Source organism: Octopus bimaculoides, chromosome 4 (genome assembly GCF_046866305.1).
Source record: "Octopus bimaculoides isolate indiv1 chromosome 4, ASM4686630v1, whole genome shotgun sequence".
Classification (NCBI taxonomy): domain Eukaryota; kingdom Metazoa; phylum Mollusca; class Cephalopoda; order Octopoda; family Octopodidae; genus Octopus; species Octopus bimaculoides.
The window spans coordinates 149,227,875-149,250,226 of NC_142931.1; the positions used below are offsets into that span (position 1 = coordinate 149,227,875).

General features: G+C 35.9%; 1 protein-coding gene and 1 long non-coding RNA gene across 3 annotated transcripts in view; one reads left to right on the forward strand and one right to left on the reverse strand.

Annotated features, from left to right (window-relative positions):
* LOC106884250 (adenylyl cyclase-associated protein 1) overlaps nt 1–22,352 on the forward strand; it is a 105,048-nt gene that overhangs the window by 10,846 nt on the left and 71,850 nt on the right. The window contains exon 1 of one of the 2 annotated variants that reach the window (XM_089351764.1): nt 10,560–10,866. The exons of the other annotated variant lie outside the window; for it this stretch is intronic. Within the exon in view, the coding sequence (XP_089207890.1) occupies nt 10,763–10,866 (104 nt within the window). The 5' untranslated portion in view covers nt 10,560–10,762. Of the gene's footprint in view, nt 1–10,559; nt 10,867–22,352 lie in introns of those variants that run through there. 2 annotated transcript variants of the gene reach the window in all.
* On the reverse strand, nt 397–17,186 carry LOC128247646 (uncharacterized). Its single transcript, XR_008264021.2, has 2 exons — nt 17,050–17,186; nt 397–575 (listed from the first exon to the last, which is right to left on the reverse strand). It is a non-coding gene; the product is annotated as an uncharacterized LOC128247646 (long non-coding RNA).

Here is a 22,352-nt window from a genome sequence, read left to right on the forward strand (position 1 = left end):
AATTAATGCCTTGTGAGTGAATTTGGTAGGTAGAAACTGTGTGGAAACCTGTCGTGTGTGTGTGTGTCTTTGTGTCTGGGTTTGTTCCCACACCACTTGACAGCCAGTGTTGGTTTGTTTATATACTCATCAATTAGTGGTTCAATTGAATAAATATGGCTGTCGTCCAATGACTGAAGCCAGTAAAAGGACGTAACTGTTTTTTTTTTATTTTTTTATTCAATGTTTAAAAAAGAAATAGCATTGTAATTAGATTAAATACCCTGAGTCACAAGATCAAATGGTGAATAAACTTTGTAAAACAAATATTGTGGAATGTGGGGAAGAAGAAGAAAGGCAGATGGAGAGAAATAAAATAAAACAACAGAAAAAAACAGAAATGAAACTTTGAAGCTGTTTTCTTGTTAAAAATAGCTTTTTTTTTGTATTTATTTATTTAGTACATTTAAATATATTTGTATATACAAGAGTTTGGAATGAAGTTTATTCTCTCATTTCTTTCTCAGGCGAACGTGTTCTGTTGTCTTGACTGTTTCATCTCTTTCTGCTTATTTTGAATGATCAGCTCAAGTTACCTGATAACATAAATAAGAATATGATTTAGAATTCATCTAACGATAACCTGTGCATGTTTGTATTTAAGTATAGATACATGGTCAAGAAGTTTGCTTCCCAGTCACATGGTCTCAGGTTCAGTTCCACTGCCTGGTATCTTGGGCAAGAAGAATCTTCTGCTATAGCTCTTGGCTGATCAAACAAAGCCTTGTGAATGGATTTGTGGACAGAAACTAAAGGAAGCCCTTCATATAGTGTGCGTGTGTGACACATCAGATGATTGTTATAAATGAAAGTCATTCATTTCCAATATTCTGTGGAAACATATCTGACCCTGGGGGAAATGTTATCTTGCTTGCAAACAGATGAAGGATGGCAACGGGCGATACAACAAGATATATTTTAATTCACATGTTCAAACCAAATACAAAATTGAAATCCCTATAATTACTGGAAATTTTAAAAACCTGGTCAAGTATTCTGTGTTAAATTGTGTGTGTGTAAAAGCAGGTATTTGAATTTGCTGTTTTAGCTTATCGACTGAGCCCTCAACTATTCATTTATTTTTTTCTCAAGTCATCATGCTAGTTTAGCTAAGCTTATCACCAATATCATCCGTTCTCACTGTCAGAACCATTGTGTTTGTGATTCTAGCACTGTGGTTCCCAACCTGGGATTCGTGAAGTAATTTCAAAATTTCACACACACACACACACACCCACACACACATAAGGATAAGCATATTAAAAGGGGTCCCTGGGAAAACCCATTTAAATAAAAAGCTTGGGAACCCCTGTTGTAGCACAGTTTCCTCTTTCTCTCCCAAATTGATGACAGATTTCCACTTCACATTTGAGTGGTTTATATATGTCAAGATCATCCAGCTATCTTTTGTTTCATTTCTTAGACTGGCCATGCTGGGGCACTGCCTTGAAGGGTTTTGTCGAACAAATTGAGCCCAGTACTTTTAAATCTGGTACTTGTTTGCTAAGTTAACTACTAAGTTACAAAGATGGAAATAAACCAGAATTGGTTGACAAGCAAAGGGAATAGGGACAAGCACGCACTCACACACACACACAAGGCGTTGATCGGTCCAGGGTACTCCTCATTGGGACTGAACTGAAACCCTGTGATGGCAAAGTGAACTTCTTAACCACACAGTTGTACGTCTATAAAGATTACAAACTTAAAACAATTTCCACCCCCATAATGTAATCAGAATAAAATAAATCTAAATATACTTTCAACTTTTTCTTTTCTTATTGGCACTTTATTTTTTAGTCTGATACTTATTCTATCAGTCAGTTTTGCTGAACCACTAAGTTGTGGGGATGTAAGCAAACCAACAGTGGTTGTTAACGGGGTGAGGTGGGGTTTCAAACACACACTCACAGATACCACTCTATTGACCGTACTATTAGATGTGGTTAAACACCACTGGTCACAATGTGCTTTCTCATGTTGTAGTTTTTAAATGATGCCATCCCTCTGGCTAGGCAGGCAGGGTCTGCAGGTCAGCCCAATATTCCTCCTGAACAGAATATGCCATTCTGTCGCAGGGTACCCCATTTACAACTGACGGCTCTGCAGCAATGTGAAATGAAGTGTTTTGCTCAAGAACACAATGCACGACTTGTGTGGGAGTCAAAACCATGATCTTGCAATCATGAGTACATCACCCTAACCACTAGGCCCTCTGTCTTTTCACACACACATACACATATATATAGGCTTCTCTCTTTCTCTCTCTCTCTCCCTGTATATATATATATATATATATATATATATATACACATACACAATGCCTGTCTAGCAAATCCATTGACAAGTCTTTGGTCAGTCCCAGGCTATAGGACAAGACACTTTCCCCAGGTGTCCTTCGGTGGGACTAAACCTAAAACTCTGTGCTTGGAAAGCAAGCTTCTTCACTACATGGCCATATTTGTACAGAAATACAAAATAACTGTTCAGTTACTGTGAACTGAATCTCTCTCCACACTTCAAACCTGACATTCCAACATTTTTGAGAAATGAGCTTCAAGGACACATGTAACATTTATTCTCTCAAGCACACAAAACAAATTAGATAATTCCTCTCATCACGGTAAATCAACATAATTTTATTTTTCTTTATTCAGTTTAATCTGTGTGTTTTTTTTTTTTTTGTTACTGTGCATTTTCTTTTCTACCACTATAATAAAATAACATATAAGAAAAGATGGCATGCAATAATTTTTATGAAATTTGTTTTTAGCTTTTAGGAAAAAATATTATTTAGTTAAGTTCGTTTCAGGAAAAAAAAATCACAAAAACGAGAAATTGCTGAAAGTTTTCTGTGCCCAGAGGCATCATCAGATGTGTGTGAACATAGAAATAATTATCAGCAAGGTTGCTGACCATAGATTTGACCCATTTTTGACATTTGAAGTGGAGCTTGTTCATAAGTACATTTCTAAACATCCAAACACAATGGATGGAAGTGGATGTCCCTAGTCTTATGACAGTTTCTCCTTCTGCTTCTCTCTCTTTTCTTCTGTTTGCAGAAGAAAAAAAAAACAAAAAAACTCTGACATATAAAATAAACATTGAGTCATACAAGTCTTCTTTTCATCTTTTGTAACATTACTGAAGGAGTCTAATAAACTTTAGTGACTATATTTTACTGGCCCATCTTTTCTCTCTCTCTCTCTATTTTTGTTTGTGTGTATATATATATATATATAGATATATATAGGCGTAGGAGTGGCTGTGTGGTAAGTAGCTTGCTTACACCTGTCGTATATATATATATATATATATGTATGTATGTGTGTCTGTGTTTGTCCCCCCCCCCCCAACATCGCTTGACAACTGATGCTGGTGTGTTTACTTACGTTCCCGTAACTTAGCGGTTCGGCAAAAGAGACGGATAGAATAAGTACTAGGCTTACAAAGAATAAATCCTGGGATCAATTTGCTCAACTAAAGGCGGTGCTCTAGCATGGCCACAGTCAAATGACTGAAACAAGTAAAAGAGTATATATATATATATATATATATATATATGTATGTATGTTTGTATGTATGTATGTATATGTATTTGCCTTCCTGCTTTCTGGAGATGGACAGAAGACTGTGTGACATATACCTTTGAAACATTTTAAATGTATTTTACTTGCTTCAGTCATTGGACTACAGTTATGCTGGGGCACCACCTTGATTGGTTGTAGTTGGACAAATTGACCCCTGTGCTATTGTTTTTTTTTCCTCCTTAAAGTATGATACTTATTTTAGCAGACTCTATTGCCAAAATGCTAAGTTGTGGAAATGTAAATAAATTAATTGTTGTCAAGCAGTGGGTAATAAACACACACACACACACACACACACACACACACACACACACACACACACACACACACACACACACACACACATAAATGTTTCATGTAGTTTCCATCTACCAAATTGACTCACAAGATATTGGGGGCTGTTGTAGAAGACACTCACCGAAAGTGCAAATGTCTTCTACATGGCACCAACTCCAACAGGGTTAGCAGGTAACTTGCAAAACAAGACAGTCTCTTCAACTGGCCGAGTAGTATTGAGGGAAGTTGCTTTGTGCCAGTTGTTGGTTTAGGCAAAATTCATTTAAGTCCCCCCACCACATATTTCCTGGGTTATAACTTGGGAGCATTTTTGGGTACTTTTATCAGACATTAATCATTCCTAGAAACTTGAACTCAGCACAGCAATTTGCCAAGCAACCCTGCTCTGTTGGTTGCATTTCAATAATTTGTTTTCACTTGTAGGTTTTGAGTTTTAACTTTCTGCCACCAACTTTTCTTTTTACCATCTTCCTGAGTAGATTGATGGAATAAGTACCAATACATACAAAATATAATACACACACACACACACACACACACAAACACATGTGTATATAAAGAAGTGTTGATCTCTTAAAGTGGAGGAAGTTGTAGAAGAAGGATACCCAGGAAGACATGGGAGTATTGAAGGCCAATCTCAAAATGCTGAACCTTATGAAGGAAATGGCAGGACTGAGATGTGTGGTGTATTACTACACTCAAAGACACACCCACCACAACAGAATTGAGATCCTAAAACCAAGGTGCCATGTAAAAAACACCCAGTACACTCCTTAAAATGGTTGGTGTTAGGAAGGGCAAACAACCATAGAAACCAAACCAAAACAGACTATGGGACCTGGTGCAGCCCCTGGCCTTGCCAGTTCCCTGTCATGCTGTGTAACTCATGTCAATATGGAAAATAGATGTTAAATGTTGATGGTGATATATATATATATATATATATATCATCATCATCGTTTAACGTCCGCTTTCCATGCTAGCATGGGTTGGACGATTTGACTGAGGACTGGTGAAACCGGATGGCAACACCAGGCTCCAGTTTGATTTGGCAGAGTTTCTACAGCTGGATGCCCTTCCTAACGCCAACCACTCAGAGAGTGTAGTGGGTGCTTTTACGTGTCACCCGCACGAAAACGGCCACGCTCGAAATGGTGTCTTTTATGTGCCACCCGCACAAGCCAGTCCAGAGGCACTGGCAACGATCTCGCTCGAAAATCCTACAGGAGCCAGTCAGGCGGTACTGGCAACGGCCACGCTCAAAATGGTGCATCTCATGTGCCACCCGCACAAGAACCAGTCCAGGGGCACTGGCAACGATCTTACTTGGCTTGCCGGGTCTTCTCACGCACAGCACATTTCCAAAGGTCTCGGTCAGTAGTCATCGCCTCGGTGAGGCCCAATGTACGAAGGTCTTGCCTCACCACCTCAGCCCAGGTCTTCCTGGGCCTACCTCTTCCACGGGTTCCCTCAACTGTTAGGGTGTGGCACTTTTTCACGCAGCTATCCTCCTCCATTCTCACCACATGTCCATACCAGCGCAATCGTCTCTCTTGCACGCCACAACTGATGCTTCTAATGTTCAGCTTTTCTCTCAAGATACTTACACTCTGACGGGTATTCACATTGACATTACACATCCAACGGAGCATACTGGCTTCATTCCTTGCGAGCTTACGTATGTCCTCAGCAGTTACAGCCCATGTTTCACTGCCATGTAGCATGGTTGTTCGTACGCATGCGTCATACAGTCTGCCTTTTACTCTGAGTGAGAGTCCCTTTGTCGCCAGCAGGGGTAAGAGCTCTCTAAACTTTGCCCAGCCTATTCTTATTCTAGCAGCTACACTTTCAGCGCACCCACCCCCACTACTAACTTGGTCGCCCAGATAGCGGAAGCTATCGACTACCTCTAGTTTTTCACCCTGGAATGAGATAGAAGTTGTTTCCTGTTTGTTTGCAGTCTTTATTGCACCTGAACATCTGCCACAAACAAAAACTAACTTGCTAGTTAACCTGCCTTTGATGTTGCTGCACCTCTTATGTGTCCATAGCTTGCACCGGGTACATCTTATAGATATATATATATACATGTATGTATGGACAGATATATATATATATATATATATATATATATATATATATATACATGTATGTATGGACAGATATATATATATATATATATATACATGTATGTATGGACAGATATATATATATATATATATGTATGTATGGACAGATATATATATATATATATATACATGTATGGACAGATATATATATATATGTATGGACAGATATATATATATATGTATGTATGGACAGATATATATATATATATATATATATATATACATGTATGTATGGACAGATATATATATATATATATATACATGTATGTATGGACAGATATATATATATATATATATATATGTATATATATATATATATACATGTATGTATGGACAGATATAATATATATATATATATATATATATACATGTATGTATGGACAGATATAATATATATATATATATATATATACATGTATGTATGGACAGATATAATATATATATATATATATATATATACATGTATGTATGGACAGATATAATATATATATATATATATATATATATATATATAATCATTAATGTCCCTTTTCCACGCTGGGTTGGGTCAAACAGTCTGACAGGATCTAGCAAGCTACAGGGCTGCATTGAGGACTGGTGTTAGCTTTGACATGATTTCTAGGGCTAGATGCCCTTCTTAATACTGACTACCTTATAGTGTGTACTGGGTGCTGTTTTTTGTGCTACTAGCACCAGTGACATTGCCAAGTAACTTGCAAGACAAGAAGAATAATACCCTGCAACTACTTGGCAGGGAGTATATGAGAGGGGTAGGTGGATTTGTGCAGGGTGTTGAGAGGCTAAAATATGATGGCAGGACAAGCACAGGTGTCTTGCTATAGGGGAGGATACATGGCTACCTATCTATGTAAGGGTAGGTGGGAGTAAGTAGCAGGGAAGAAGATAAAGATGGTAGTAATGAGGTGCCGTCCGAAACATAATCCCTCAGAATTTAAGAGAATACTTCACCTCTGCTAGAGTTGCAAAGTATCAGGGCCTTCAATGAAGATAGCAGCTGTACATTTTATCCTACTTGTTTGGTCTGGAAGTAAAATCTGTAAAATATGGCCTTTCTCTGTGTTAGAAGAACCTTTTGAATTTAAGCTTCTTCAATTGCTTATCAAGTCAACTCTTGAATGGATTTGGTTGTCTTTAGCTCAACAACTGCCCTTCGTAATTGACCTCTGTTTGTGTAAAACGTTTGCTTCCCAACCACTTGGTTTTAGGTTCAGTCCCATTGTGTGGCACCTTGGATAAACGTCTTCTACTATAGCCCTGGGTTTTCCACAGCCTTGTGAATGGATTTCGTAGAGTCTGAAAGATGCTTGCTCTGTGTGTGTGTGTGTGTATTTGCCTTGACATCATGTGATAGTTGTAAACAAGTATTGTCATCATGCAAGTGGTGTCTTCCATGAAAAACAGGTCTGGCCATAGGAAAATATTACCATGGAAACAGGTGAGAGTTGGTGACAGGAAGAGTACCTAACAAATTCTATCTAACCTGTGCCAGCATGGAAAAGTGGACATAAACATGATGATAATGATTTAAATCTATCATAAATAGCAAAACTATAAAAGCCCTTATTTAGGTTTCCTAATAATCTGGGTGGATTGGGTGACTATGGCCTTTGCTCTCAAAGTAATATGACTGGATTTTTAATTTTATTTTATTTTATAACTGTGGGTCTTCACAATTCAGGATCACCCAACTCTCGAGGGATCTAATGTTAGAATTATCAAATTAGTCCCAAAGCTATTGCAAACACAAAAAAACTCATTTCGCTTCCTCTGTAACATTACAAACTGCTGTATTTTGATTGAACATTGCTAGCATTCCTCTAAAGCACTCCCTTATGAAAATGCACAATTCTGCTGGGGACAGTAATTTAACTTCACTTAAACCAAAGCTAAATGTGTCTCAATGAAGTCATTATCATAAAGCTCTGGTTTAAAGTAAGACTAAATTATTGATGTATAATTAATAGCAATTATTTTCATATATTGGGCCGTCCCATAAATAATGTTTTTTTTTTTTTTCAATTGCATGAACTAGAAGTCAGAGGGGGGTGGGATAAACTAATGCATCAACTTGCTATAAAAGCATGTAACTTGTCCTTATTCTTAGTGCAAGTTTTGAAGAGTACAGTTCAATTTTAACAGTTATTTTTTTCAAAGCTCTAATGGAAGTGACAAAGGAGTATATTCAGCATATTTTGCTTTAAGAGTTCAATAAAGGCAACAATAGAAGTGCAAGGAATATTATTAATGCAGCATATGGGGCTCGGACATCCAGGCTGGAAACTACAGCCGAGATGATGAGCCTTGTCTTGGAAGATCTGTAGAGCTTGACAAGGATGTCCTGTGGAACCCTGGTGGAACAAAATCCCATTGTAACTATTGAGGAACCTCGCAGAGAAACTTAATCATTCAACCATTCATTGACACCTGCGTAGCATCAGAAAAATTAGCAAATTGGTTCAATAGGTTCCTCACAAACTTTCTGAGTCTAATCATGTGCAGAGGATAAATGTGTGCTCTTCTTTGCTCTCAAATCTCATGAATGAACCTTTTTTGGACTGCATAACGACTGGTTATGATAAGTGGGTTCTCTAAAAATGTCAAACGCCAAAGACAGTGGGTAGGGAAAGGAAACCACTGGCACCCCAGGCTAAGGAAGGTCATCACCCAGGTAAGGCATTTGGTGAGATATGAAAGGTTTAGTTCTCTTTGAACTTCTAAACCCAAACCAAACAATAACAAAGGAGGTCTACTGTGAGCAGCTTGAACAGCTTAAGTCAGCACTAGAAAAAAAATCGACCATTTTTGGTTTCAAGACAAAAGGTTTTCTTCCACCAGGATAATGCTCGGCCACATACAGCAAGGATGACATTCCAGAGGCTGAAGCAGTTTGAATGGGAAAGGATGCTCTACCCACCATATTCGCTGGACATTACCCCATCTGATTATCATTTATTCTGCAGTCTTCAAAATCATTTGGACAGAAAAAATATGAATTCTGTAGATGAGGTCAGAATAGTACTGGAGGAGTATTTTTTGTCACAGACAAGTAAATTTTGGAAGAGGGGCCTTGCAAGTCTACTAGATAGATGGAAGAACATTGTAGAAAATGAAAGAAAGCATATTTTAGATAAAAAAAGAGCTTTATCTTAATTTTGAAAAATAAAAAGAAGTATAAAAAACCACATTATTTATGAAATGACTGCATAGTATTTAAAAAGGAAAAAAACGATGGAACTTACAACCATATGAATATGAGTGTTAGGAAAATAAACTCACACTTTTTGGTTTATTCATAAATATTTTCTCAAAATCATCACTGACCACAGCCTTTAACTAAACTAATGACAAAACATTCTACAAAAACAGATTTTTTAAAAATTTTCAAATATCTTTGATTGGCAACACAAAAGTTAAATGAAAGATTCTAACAAGTAAATAGTTATTTTAAACAAAACTATTACAACTTTTGGCAGCTAAGTATTTCTTTAGAGGATTTTGTGTGTGTGTGTATACATACTCTTTTATTCTTTTACTTGTTTCAGTCCTTAGTCTGTGGCCATGCTGGGGCAGTGCCTTGAAATGTTTGGTTGAACAAATCAAGCCTAATACTTATTTCTAAGCCTGGTACTTATTTCATCTGATGCTTTTTGCTGAACCACCGAGCTACAAGGACATCAACAAACCAACACTAGTTGTCAAGTGTTGGTGGTGGGGTACAAACATGCATGCACACACACATGCAAACAGATGTATATATATGCTGGGTTTCTTTCAGTTTCCGTCTACCAAATCCTCTCACAAGGCTTTGCTCAGCCCAGGGCTCTAGTAGAAGATACTTGCCCAAGGTGCCATGCAGTGGGATTGAACCCAGAACTATGTGGTTGGGAAGCAAACTTCTTACCATCAAGGTTATTATTTTAAAGCTAATTTGAGAATTTCAATGGAACCACGCAGGCGTATCTGTGCCTATACTTGACTACATTTCTCAAAAGAATGAGAACCAGCTGAAAACCTCAGCAGGATTTGAACCCAGAACTTAAAAATACCCAGCTAAATAATACAAGACATTTAATGTCACCTCTGTTACTCCTGCCACATTCTTGCATGGGGTTATATTAGATACACACATGCCTGCCAGGACTGGGGACCCACAAGTACTCAATTCCCTGTTTTGCTGGTCTCACATTCCAATCTTTTAACCTCATAGATCTATGTTGTTGCTGTTTGACCCCAGCTTAACTCCCATCAAGCAGATCTATGATCAGACATGCTAATCATGACCATCCCATCTTTATAACTATCATTATCAGGTACGGCATATTGTAGAACTTCATTATGCAATGTTGTTCCACTTTTTAAGATGTTAAGGTGTGATGTGAGGATGATTTGGTTGCTATTTTTAGTTTGTTGAGTGGGTATTATCAAGCTTCCTCATTGGTTCAGGTTATTAATATAGGTGCAGACACACATCATTCCTCTCTAAGAATTCCAGGGAAGAAATTCTATGAACAACCAACACTTAGTCAATATCAGTGCCACTCCTCACACTTAGCTATAGTATATAGATAGAAGCCTTACAGATCTTTCAGACTTTCTCTGGAATTGCAGTCTGTCATTGTTTCTGCTGGAATCATTCTTTACCAATACCACCAATACAAACTTATTAATTATTAGATATATTTAAAGATGCATTTCGTAAAACGGAGCATAACACCTACTACTACTACCACCACCACCACCACCACCACCAAGAAGCAATGGTTTCACTTTACCGTTCCATGTTGCCTTTGGTGAGATGAATTTTCCAAATTTGTGTTTTTTATTTGTTGAAACAATGTTTTCCTGTAATCTTTTGTTTTAACTCTTTAGCATTCAAACCTGCATTATCTGACCCAAATATTCTACCTGTTTTATATTCAAACCATCCAGATCTGACCTCTCACACCCACCCTACAACATCTTTCAAAAAATAAACAATCACAGCATTGAAATCACAAAACCATGAGAATTCATGCTTATTTCTGTTTTAATTCATAAATTTATAAATCGTTAAAAGATTTTCATTATGTTAAAGATTTTAATTTGTCTTTGGTTTCATTCCATATTAAAGGTTGCTTAAGGCATAACTTGAAATTTCTTTGTGTTAAAGATTTCTGTTATTCCTTTAACACTTGAACATGTTATGAGACCCGGAACAATTGCATGGATTTTTATAATAATGACTTGTTTTGCTGGCTGCAAGACCCCAATAATGATAATAATAATGTTTGATGCTAACACATTTTAATGAAAAGGAAATTAATAGTCTTGACTTTAGCCTCACCCAGTTTTACCGTTACTGTACAATCTTGATTAAATAATGATTCCTTTCAGAGAGAGAGAGAGAGAGAGAGAGAGTGTGAGTGAGTGTTTTACTCACTTAATGAAATAATGCACTGCTTTGTTTAGTTTGTTCCTAGGATGCATTAGCACAATTGATTTTAAGCTTTTTATGTTGATATTAAATATTTCCACAGATCTCCCTATACTCACACATACACACATGCATAATACTTTACATACTCACTCACACACATACATCTTAATGATTTTACAAATCTTTTGGGTGGGATTTATTTATAATGTGTGTGTGTGTGTGTGTGTATCCCTTTATAGTGTAAGCAAATATATTTTATATTTGGTTTTTGTATATTTGTGTACCTAGTTTGCTCTGGTAGAATGTTTCCTAATGCATCTACAGTAAAGCAAGAATAGCAACTCACTGACATTTAACTATTGTGTAATTTGGAGTTCTCATAATATATCCACTTTTCCATGCATGCATGGGTTAGAGGGAATTTCTTGAGGCAGATTTTTCTCTGGTCAGATGCCCTTTCTGTCATCAACTCTTACCTGTTTCCAAGCAAGGTAGAAAACACTTCTAGACTCATGGGGGCCTGAAGCATTTTTCACTAAGACTTGAAACAAACAACATTGCTTCTTTATTGGTGATGCTTGTTAACATCCATTATATGGTGTCATGGCAAGAGTACACAGCAGACACTCACATACATATATATACATATCTCTATATATAGATACATACATAAAACAACATGTGTGCTTAGCATTAATCCTGAACACCTGTTTCTGTGTAGGTTGTGATCTACTCAAACTTGTCTGTGTGTATAGATACACACATACACTTTTTTTTCAGTTTCTGTCTACTAAATCCACTCTGAAGACTTTGGTCAGCCTAGGGCTATAGGAAAAGACATTTGCACAAGGTGCCTGATGGTTGTAGAGCCAGTTTCTTAACTACACAGCCATGCCTGTGCCTAAACTTAAAGACAGACTCAAGACTAGGTTACTATGGCCACAAGATGGGGGTCTTAACCACAAAACAATCACAGCTAAAGTTGTCCTTCTATTGAAAGTGTCTTCTTTTAAAACCACGTGTTGGAACTAAAACAGCTCCAGCATGGTAGAGTCTTGATGGTAATTGAAGAATGAATAAATACCTATGTTACACTCGCACACTGTTATATTCACTTTCGTTAGATTTTATAATGGTATTTATTTTGATATTCTGCCACTTTTCTCAAATTTCTATTGAATGCAAGAAAATATTTGTTGTAAAGATAGTTTGCCAACATAACATGGCGGTCCAGGTTTAGGACAAATGTTGCTGTAATTTAACCCCAGGAGACATCGTCTCCAGCTGGTTATATGACATGATCTTTGTCCTTATATTTTCAAACAAGGGAATCTAGCACCCCCACTCAGCTCAAAGCAATATCTGTGTATTGTGATTTCTGGGTTATTTCCCTTCATCAGCATAGAATAATTGCTCAGCTAGAAGTGGCGCTGCCAAATTCCCGTTTGAAATATATAATTTTCAAAGTGACAACTAATCACTGATTTATAAATTAGAAAATTACTACTTTTTTTTTTATTCTCACAATATGAGATTAAAAATTAGTGATTTTCGAAGAAAATATTTATTTCGTATTCTTTCATTATTTTATTATATAAAGTCAGAAAGAATCTGGCTGAATTGTTAGTGTCAGAAAAGATTTCATTCATCTTTATGTTCTGAGTTCAAATTCCACTTAGGTTGATTTTGCCTTTCATCCTTTTGGGGTCACTGAAATAAGTATCAGTTGAGCACTGGTGTTAATTGACCAAACCCCACCCCCAAAGTCTTATGCCTATAGTAAAGATGATTTTAGTCTATTTTATTTCTATTTTTTTAAACTAATAATCAAAACCTTTTTTTTGTCTTTGTTAAAAAAAAAGGTACAGGCATGGCTGTGTAGTTAAGAAGTTTGCTTTACAACCATGTGGTTTAGGGTTCAGTCACACTGTGCAGTAGCTTGTCTTCTGTTATAGTCCTAGGTCAGCCAATGTCTTGTGAGTGAATTTGGTTGGCAGAAACTGTGTGGAAGCCCATCGTGTGTGTGTGTGTGTGTGTAATATACACACACACACATATATTCTTTTAGTCTTTTACTTGTTTCAGTCATTTCGCCTTTAGTTGAACAAAAATCGATCCCAGTACTTATTCTATCGGTCTTTTTTGCCAAACTGCTAAGTTATGGGGACGTAAATGCACCAACATTGGTTGTCAAGCGATGGTTGAGGCACACACTATTGAATTATAAAACAGTGTGATTTAATGGATGCAAATTAATCAATTAATTAATCGACATATTCACCTACAATTTTGATTAATTAATAAATTAATTTGTATCCATTAAATCTCTCTGTTTTCTAACTCGATAATAATGTTTGATATTTTACGATATTTTATATAATATATTCCTTGAAGAAATATCCCTTCAAAATATAACATATTAAATGAGTGCATCTTGGATAAATATCCCTATAAGAGGTTTCAATATCCTCATCGTGACTATATATCATCATCATCTTTTTATATATATATATATATATATATATATATATATATATATATATATAAAACCAAGAAAGAGAACAAATTTCAAAGGTCAGTGTTCATATCCACTCAATATATTTCAAAGCATTGGAATACTTCACATATATATATATATATATATTTGACAGGCTTCTTTCAGTTTCCATCTACCGAATCCACTCGCAAGGCTTTGGTCAGCCCGAGTCTATAGTAGAAGATACTTGTCCAAGGTGCCACACAATGGGACTGAACCCAGAACCCTGGGGTTGGGAAGCGAGCTCCTTGCCACGCAGCCATGCCTGTGCCTTCTATTTACATGGGTTTTTATGCCTAAGTTTGGCACCTCCCCCCACTGCTTGATTACTTGTATTGGTTTGTTTACACCCCTGTAACTTAGAGGTTTCACTATACCAGTCTAAAAAAAAACCCAAAAACATGTACTAAGTTGATTTGTTTGATTAACACCTTTTGAGGTGGTGCTGGAGCACCACATTGAAAGTTTGCAGTCAAACAAATGTCTTATATGGGGAGCTGGCACGTAGCATAGGGGAACGGATAGGTGAACACTGGCGGGAGCTCAAAGAGGAGAAAAGCTTGTCAATGCTCTACCAACATACTCTATTAGAACATAGAGGCTCAGTTAATAACTAGATGTGAAGGTATTATCAACGCATAGAACAGACACAAATCTTAGATTACAGAGGACACACACCATAGTAACAGACAGAGCAAGTCTCTAAAGAAAACACGAATGGGACGACGATAACACCCCCATCACCACCACACTATGTAACATGATGACTAAAAACCGAATGAGAGGAAAAACAAGACAGATACAAGCAGTATAATACAAAAACCCATATATATATATATATATATATATATAGACAAAAGATATATCTAAGACAAAATGGGGAGTGGGGATAGAGATAAGTAAATAAATGAAAAAAATAAAGGGCACAGATACAAACAGTATAGTAAGGAAACTTATATAGACACAAAAGACAAAATACAGACGTGTGCACACAAAGATGCGAAAGCGAGCATAAATAAGGATACACACCATCGAAAGACAGAATGGACTGAACGGAACAAGAGGAGATATGTGGGATAGTGAATCACGGAAGGGGTCACAGGATGTGTAATGAAAGATTTGTCGATAAAGTACATAAAATAATAATAATAAAAAAAAATCTGAAGTGAAGAACGAATATATACGAGTGCGGGTGTTTATTTGGTAAGAAAAATAAAATCAGTGACGATACGGAAATATAACAAAATGTGTGTGTGTGTGTGTGTATATATATATATATATATATATATATATATATATATATAAGTATGTTTTTGACTGTGTGTGTAAGTGATTTGTTGGTGTACGTGCAACTCTATACACAAGCATTTCATACATATTATATTTGTGTTTCAGTAACTTGTGTATTTCTTCTTTTGAATAGTTTTTGTGTGTGATTTTATAGAATTAGCTTTTTAAATTGTTTTCTGTAAAGCTAGTTGGTTGGGTAACATCTATAGACTCAGTTGGTCATGCTTTGGAATCCTATAGGAAAGTTTGATAATGATTATTTCTGATAGGAGTTTATGGAGGAGGCACTTAAAGACTCCACTGCCTCATTTCAGGAATCGTGGGTCACAAAAATGGATAGACTGATGGTTTACATAGTTCTCTTTGTCTTTATTTTTTTTAAACTGTCAGCCTTAGCTTCACTTTTCTTGATTTCAATACTCATTTAAAAAGAAAAGACCTCTTCCCAAAACAAGGCTTTTTTTTTTTCTGAAGTCCAGTACAGGAGATATCAACAGAAAAATGTTGAAAAATATTGGTAACTGCAAAGATGTAATGTGGAATATAAGAATAATAATAATGATGATGATAATAATCCCTTGTAGTATGGGCAGAAGGCCTGAAATTTTGGGACAAGTTGCTCATTGATTAAATCAACCCCAGTGCATAACTGGTGCAAGTTTGCCTTGCATCCTTTCAACCCTGAAAGAACAAAAGGCAAAATTGCCCTTGGTGGAATTTGAACTCAGAATGTAAAGACAGGAAACGCTGCTAAGCATTTTGTCTAGTGTGCTAACCACTCTGCCATCTTATAATAATAATCCTTTCTACTAAAGGCGCAAGGCCTGAAATTTGGAGGAGAGGACTAGTCAATTAAAGTGACCCCAGTATTTCACTGATACTTAATTTATTGACCCCCAAAAGGATGAAAAGCAAAGTTGACCGTGACAAAATTTGAACTCAGAATGTAAAGACAAGCGAGATACTGCTAAGCATTTTGTTCAGCTTGCTAATGATTCTGCCATCTCGCAGAAGGACAATTAATTGCAAAATATTTGGTGATGGTGACATTTGATGAAATTTTGGTGTGTATAAACAGTGGTATGCAGTGGAGGCTGCTTATTGTGGTCATTTTGCAAAGATAATTTCTTGATAACAATAACCAGATAACATTAAACAGTGGATATAACAATACCTCTGATATTAATTAAGATGATCATTTTGGTAACATTATCCAAAGCTATGAAAAGCAGTTTCTACTCTGTGTGTGTGTGTGTGTGTAAATACAAATTGAAAACAATATAGTTATATACGGTGATGATGATTATACACATGCTTACATCTGTGCATACATAATACAGCAATCTATACACATGAAATACATTGCATTTGCACACGTTTGGAATATATCAAAAAAATAATGAAATTATACATCATGATAATTAACCTTTCTACTATAAAGCACAAGGCTTGAAGTTTTGAGAATGGGGACTACTCAGTTACATCAGCCCCAGTGCAGAACTGGTATTTATTTCATTGACCCCTGAAAGGATAAAAGGCAAAGTTGACCTCAGCAGAATTTGAACTCATAACAAAGAGAGCCAAAAGAAATACTTCCAGGCATTTTGTCTGACATGCTAACAATTCTGCTAGCTTGCCATTTTGATGATTAGGATGATGATGATGATGATAATAGATTGAATAAAATGATAAAAATATTAAGCAAATAAGTATTTAAAGTAAATATTTTACCAGTAAAATTTTCTCTTCTCAACAAATACCATCATTCTTTCATCTGTGGTGCTGTATGGCAGATTCTAGGTTTTTCTGTTGGTAGTAGTTGTGATTCTGGTATCGTATGTCTTACATATTTATTCACAGACATGTCCCTCTTTCTTTTTCTCTTTCCCTCTCTCTCACACACACACAAGCTACATGCTTCTCAACTTTCTGTATATTGTGTTCTGTGTCTTCTCTCTCTCTCTCTCTCTCTTACTTCCTTTGGTGCCATTTGGTGTCTGTCTCAAATCGTCTTCCGTGCTTTGATATTCAATTTCTTCAGTCGCACCAGCTGAGTATAATAATAAAAAAAATCCCAGTCCCACTCCCTCTCCCCTTTTTTTCTCCACTCAGATGCACACTTAACTCTGTGTGTGTGTGTGTTTGTGAGAGAGATTTTATATATAATCTCTTACATGTGTTCATAAACAGTAACATAAACCAATACTTCATTCTCTGTGTGTGTGTGTCTCTCTCTCCTCATCTATCTGTATATGTGTGTGTTTGTGTATATATATGTATTTATATGTATGTGTGTGTGTGTGTGTATGTATATATATATATATATATATATATATGGGTGTGTGTGTTTGTTTTTGCTGGTTTCAGTGAAAGGCTGTGGCCTTTCTGGGGATGTCAATATATATATATATATATATGTGAATATATATATATATATATATATATATATATATATATATATATATATATGTGAATATATATATGTGAATGCCTGTGATTATGTGGTAAGAAACTTGCTTCCCAGCCATGTGGTTCCAGGTTCAGTCCTCTTGTGTGGCACCTGAGGCAAGTGTCTTCTACTATAGCCTTGAGCTGACCAAAGCTTTGTCAGTGGATATGGTAAATGGAAACTAAAAGAAGCCTGTCATTTGTCTCCCACCACCACCACTGCTCGACAACTGGTGTTGGTGTGTTTGCATCCCAGTAACTTAGCAGTTCAGCAAAAGAGGCTGATAGATTAAGTACCAGACTTTAAAAAATGGTAAGATGTACTGGGGTTGATTTATTCGGTTAAAATTCTTCAAATCAGTGCTCCAGCATGGCTGCAGTCTAATGACTGAAACAGTATATAAACGACTCGCACACAAATTGAAAACTAGCCAAAGCCCTTCTACACCGAATTTAGTTCTGATACTATTCTTGTTGTTTGTCTCATTGTTGGTTTTGATTGAAAAACCTGACACATTACACATTACTCACATAACAGAAGCCATATTGTGTGAGTTTAGTCAACTCCATCTTTACTATCAATCTGTTTCCTCTCTGCCCAGCCATACTTTACTCTTTTGACACACCAAAATCTTTCTTTCCATTGTCTTTTACTTTCCTAAGAATCCAACTACTTGCAAAGGTCCTTATTTTACTCCAAAGACACTCATTGGAATGATAGAAAACAAGACACACAAGAATTTGTTTATTTTTTGCCCTCTCAACATTCTGACATCATAATCCTTTTTTTGCTATTCTTTCCTCAGTAATCAAAACAAAGTAGTGTTGGATTGGATCAACTTTACACATCACCACCACCACCACCACCTTAGAATTTTTCATGGTTTTGTGCCAATCTGAGGAATTATTATTACTCCAGGCTTTAGAATATCTGGAGAAATGAGCTCTTGTGATTTTAGGTTTGCATAAATTATCTCCCTTTGACATAATATTTCACACCAGATTTGATAATTAAAAAAGTAATAAGAATCAAATAAAAGTTGTCGTTTAATTGCTATTTAGTGGTGTTTGTGCAATTTTAAGTAATTGTACTGTGTTTCATGATTGAAACTACCAATTTACACTTAAGCTGATTGTTGCAATAATCCTTTTAATTGGTTATTGCAAAACTTAGAAGAAAACTAACAAGAAATAATATAATATATTGAACTTATTGTATACAGTGATTCCAAACTATTTCGTTTGTGTGTGTTCTCCAGAAGTGAAAATACTTGAGTTCTTAGATTCCATGTTCGAATCCACTCTGCCAGTGTTTTGCTGTATTTTGGACAGTTGTGTATATTTCCTCTAGCAGAGTTATCAAGAACAGCGTTTTAGAATTTCTACAAATATTATGGGATAAAAAATAATCATTTTATGCACGTTTGATTTTAGATTTCGTGTGCAATAAGTGCAATCGTGAGTGTGTAGTTGATAAGCTTGCTCCCCATCTACTTGGTCTTCAGTTCAGTCTTACTGCATGGCATCTTTGGGCAAGTGTCTTCTACTATAGTCCAGGTTGACCAAAGCCTTGTGAGTGGATTTGATAGATAGAAACTGAAAGAAGCCCATTATATATATATATATATATATATATATATATATATATATATATATATATATATATATGGGCTTTTCTTACATATATATGTGACAGAGAGAGAGTCCAACTCATGCCTGCATGGAAAAAAAAGGACAATAAATGATCATTTCAAACATACACACAGACACACACACACACGTTTGTTTGTATGTACTTTTATCTTGATGTCACATCATGGTTGCAGACAAGCATCAACATCATCATCATCATACAAACAAGGTTGTTCATTTCCAGTTTTCTGTGGCAAACCTGTCTGGCCTTGCGGAAATATTACTTGGCAACAGAAAGAGTATCTGGCCATTGAAAGAACCTGCCTGAACGTATCCCTTCTGATTCCCGTAAGCATGGTAAAATGGATGTTAAATGATAATGATGCTACACACCATGAAACTGGAAACTCTTGGAGTATTTGAACACTTCAAATTTATGGAATTTTTTTGTTTTGTTATTGTTGGTTTGTCCCAAGCTAACCATACTCGTGTAGATCTCACATCGGACATTGCAACCATAATATCTCATCTTTATTTTTTCCAAGACTTTGTATCTAATGTACATTTTTGCAAACACTGAGGTGTGATTTGCGGAAAATTCCAGTATCATTTGTAGACTGATAGATTAAGTACAAAAAAAAAAAAAAAAGAAAAGCATGAATGCTGGGGTCGACTTGTTTGATTAAAACCCTTCAACATAGTGCTCCAGCATGGCTGCTTTTTGATAACCAAAACAAGTAAAAGATAAAAGATAACTATTTTTCTTTATTCAATAATTACTTTAAATCTCTTCTTTTTCTTTTCGTCTTTTATCTTCTGTTTGTGGTGGTGGTGGTGGGGGGAAGAAACAGCTAACAGATGGACAAGAATGTGTCTAGATATGTTGAGATTGCTGATATGAGATAGCAGTTGTATAAGTGAATCCTAGAAGCAACCACATGGGCAGCATTCTAGACATGTTACTTATCACTTTTGGCCACTTATTTCAACATCTAGGTGGGAAAACAGATGCATGCACACACATGCACATGCATATTTTTTGTAGTTTGATGCATCTGCATATTCACATGTGCATGTACCCAAAATATATAAACTCAAAATGTGTGAACACAAGAATATATCAGTAGATTGAGCAAGTGAAGTTTAGCACCACACACACACACACTCATATAGAAAGGAAATCTTAGCTGAAGAATTTATTCAAAAATGCATGAGCATGTGTGATTGAGAATGAGGAATTGTTAGTGTATGTGTGTTTGTGTGTGTGTGTGTGTGTGTGTGTGTGTGTGTGTGTTCATGATGTCAAACTGCATTGAATTCAGTTTCTTTAATAGTAGTAATAAAATCATCAAACTGTTGTATTCTAATCACACAATCAATTTTCCTTTGTAGAACCAGTTTTTCTTTTTATCAATTCATACAGCCAAAAACATCCCCCCCCATCCCGCTCTAGTTTATTTAGCTGCCCTTAGGGGCCTTATCCTTTTTATTTCTCTTTCTCCAAGTTAATGTAGGAGGAGACGTTTTTTTTTTTCCTTTTTTTTTTAATTCTATTTTATTTCTAAAAGTGATAATCTGCTGCCAAACCCTGTTCTCTGTTTTCTATTAACTATTTATAGCTATGGTACTTACTACTCTCTTATGGTACTCTCTATGGTACTCTCTTACTACTCTCTTACAGCTGACATTGATGGTTGGGATGTGAGCTATATCACTAACACATCTTTGCTATGCTTTTTCCTTCTCCGTCTTCTCATCCTTTCCTCCCACTTTTCAAATATCTGTAGAATCATTGCACCCTAGTCTAGAAGATTCTTCTTTACACTTCTGTCTATCTCATATCCTCTCTCTCTCTCATTCACTTATACATCACACACTCACTTTCTCTCTTCAACAGCTCAATATTTTTCTTAGCACAGACACAAACTCGTCTGTAAATGCTTCTTCTCTCTACAGAGGCATTTGGCACTTAGGTGTAGCAGCCATCTTGTGAACCTAGGCTACTTTAGTGCTGCTACCATTTAGAAACTGGGGGAAAACTGCTGGGCATTCATTTCGTTATTTTTTTGCAAAGTATAACTAATCTTGTAACAAATTATTTAATGAAAATTATCAAAAGATTTTTTCTAATGTTATTTACTTTTATAAATTTATTAAATTTATTATAATTGAGGATTTCGCTATTCACATGTGTGAATACTATCATCGTCTCCTCTAACAGACCAATAATTTTAAGAGAAATTAATTATTTTCAAATTAGACGAACAAACCTCCTCCTTTTTTTTCTTTAAATTTTGGAGCTGGAAAGAGAACACAAGTTAAAGTGATCTAACCGTGGGTAGTAACAACAACAACACAGGAGAAAAAAAAAAGGGGCTAAAATAAAACCCCTTTCAAGTAAAGAGAAAAAGATAAACGGAGACAAAATACCATCATAGTGGAAACATGGAAGAAAAAAAAACCCAACAAAATTGCCAAAGCTGCTACATGTGACAAAGTATAATAAGACTGAGTGTGGATGACACTGCATTCTTGAATTGTTCATTTGCCAACTGTCTCTTCAGAGTGAGGACTGAGAGTTTTGAACTAAATATTTCGATTTTCTCTGTGTCTCATTTTGTTAAACCAACCCTGTTTTCCCTTTTATCACTTGTGATTGGATAATTCTATTCCCCACAAGGTGTGTCTTCTGTCGATTGCTGACTGTGTTTCTATTGGTTTAGCAGAGTGAAGACAACAGCAATAGCAAAGGACCCCCCCCCCAAAAAAAAAAGCAAGCAAATATATGTATGTATATAATGACAACAAAGACGAGGACACTTTCTATTGGCTGGATGTTTACATCTTTTGGGATTTACTGTTATGGACTTATTTGATAAACCATATTTTGATATTTGGTTTAAATTTTCTCCATTATTTCTATCTTTCTCATACTTTCTCTTTTACTTAAGTAC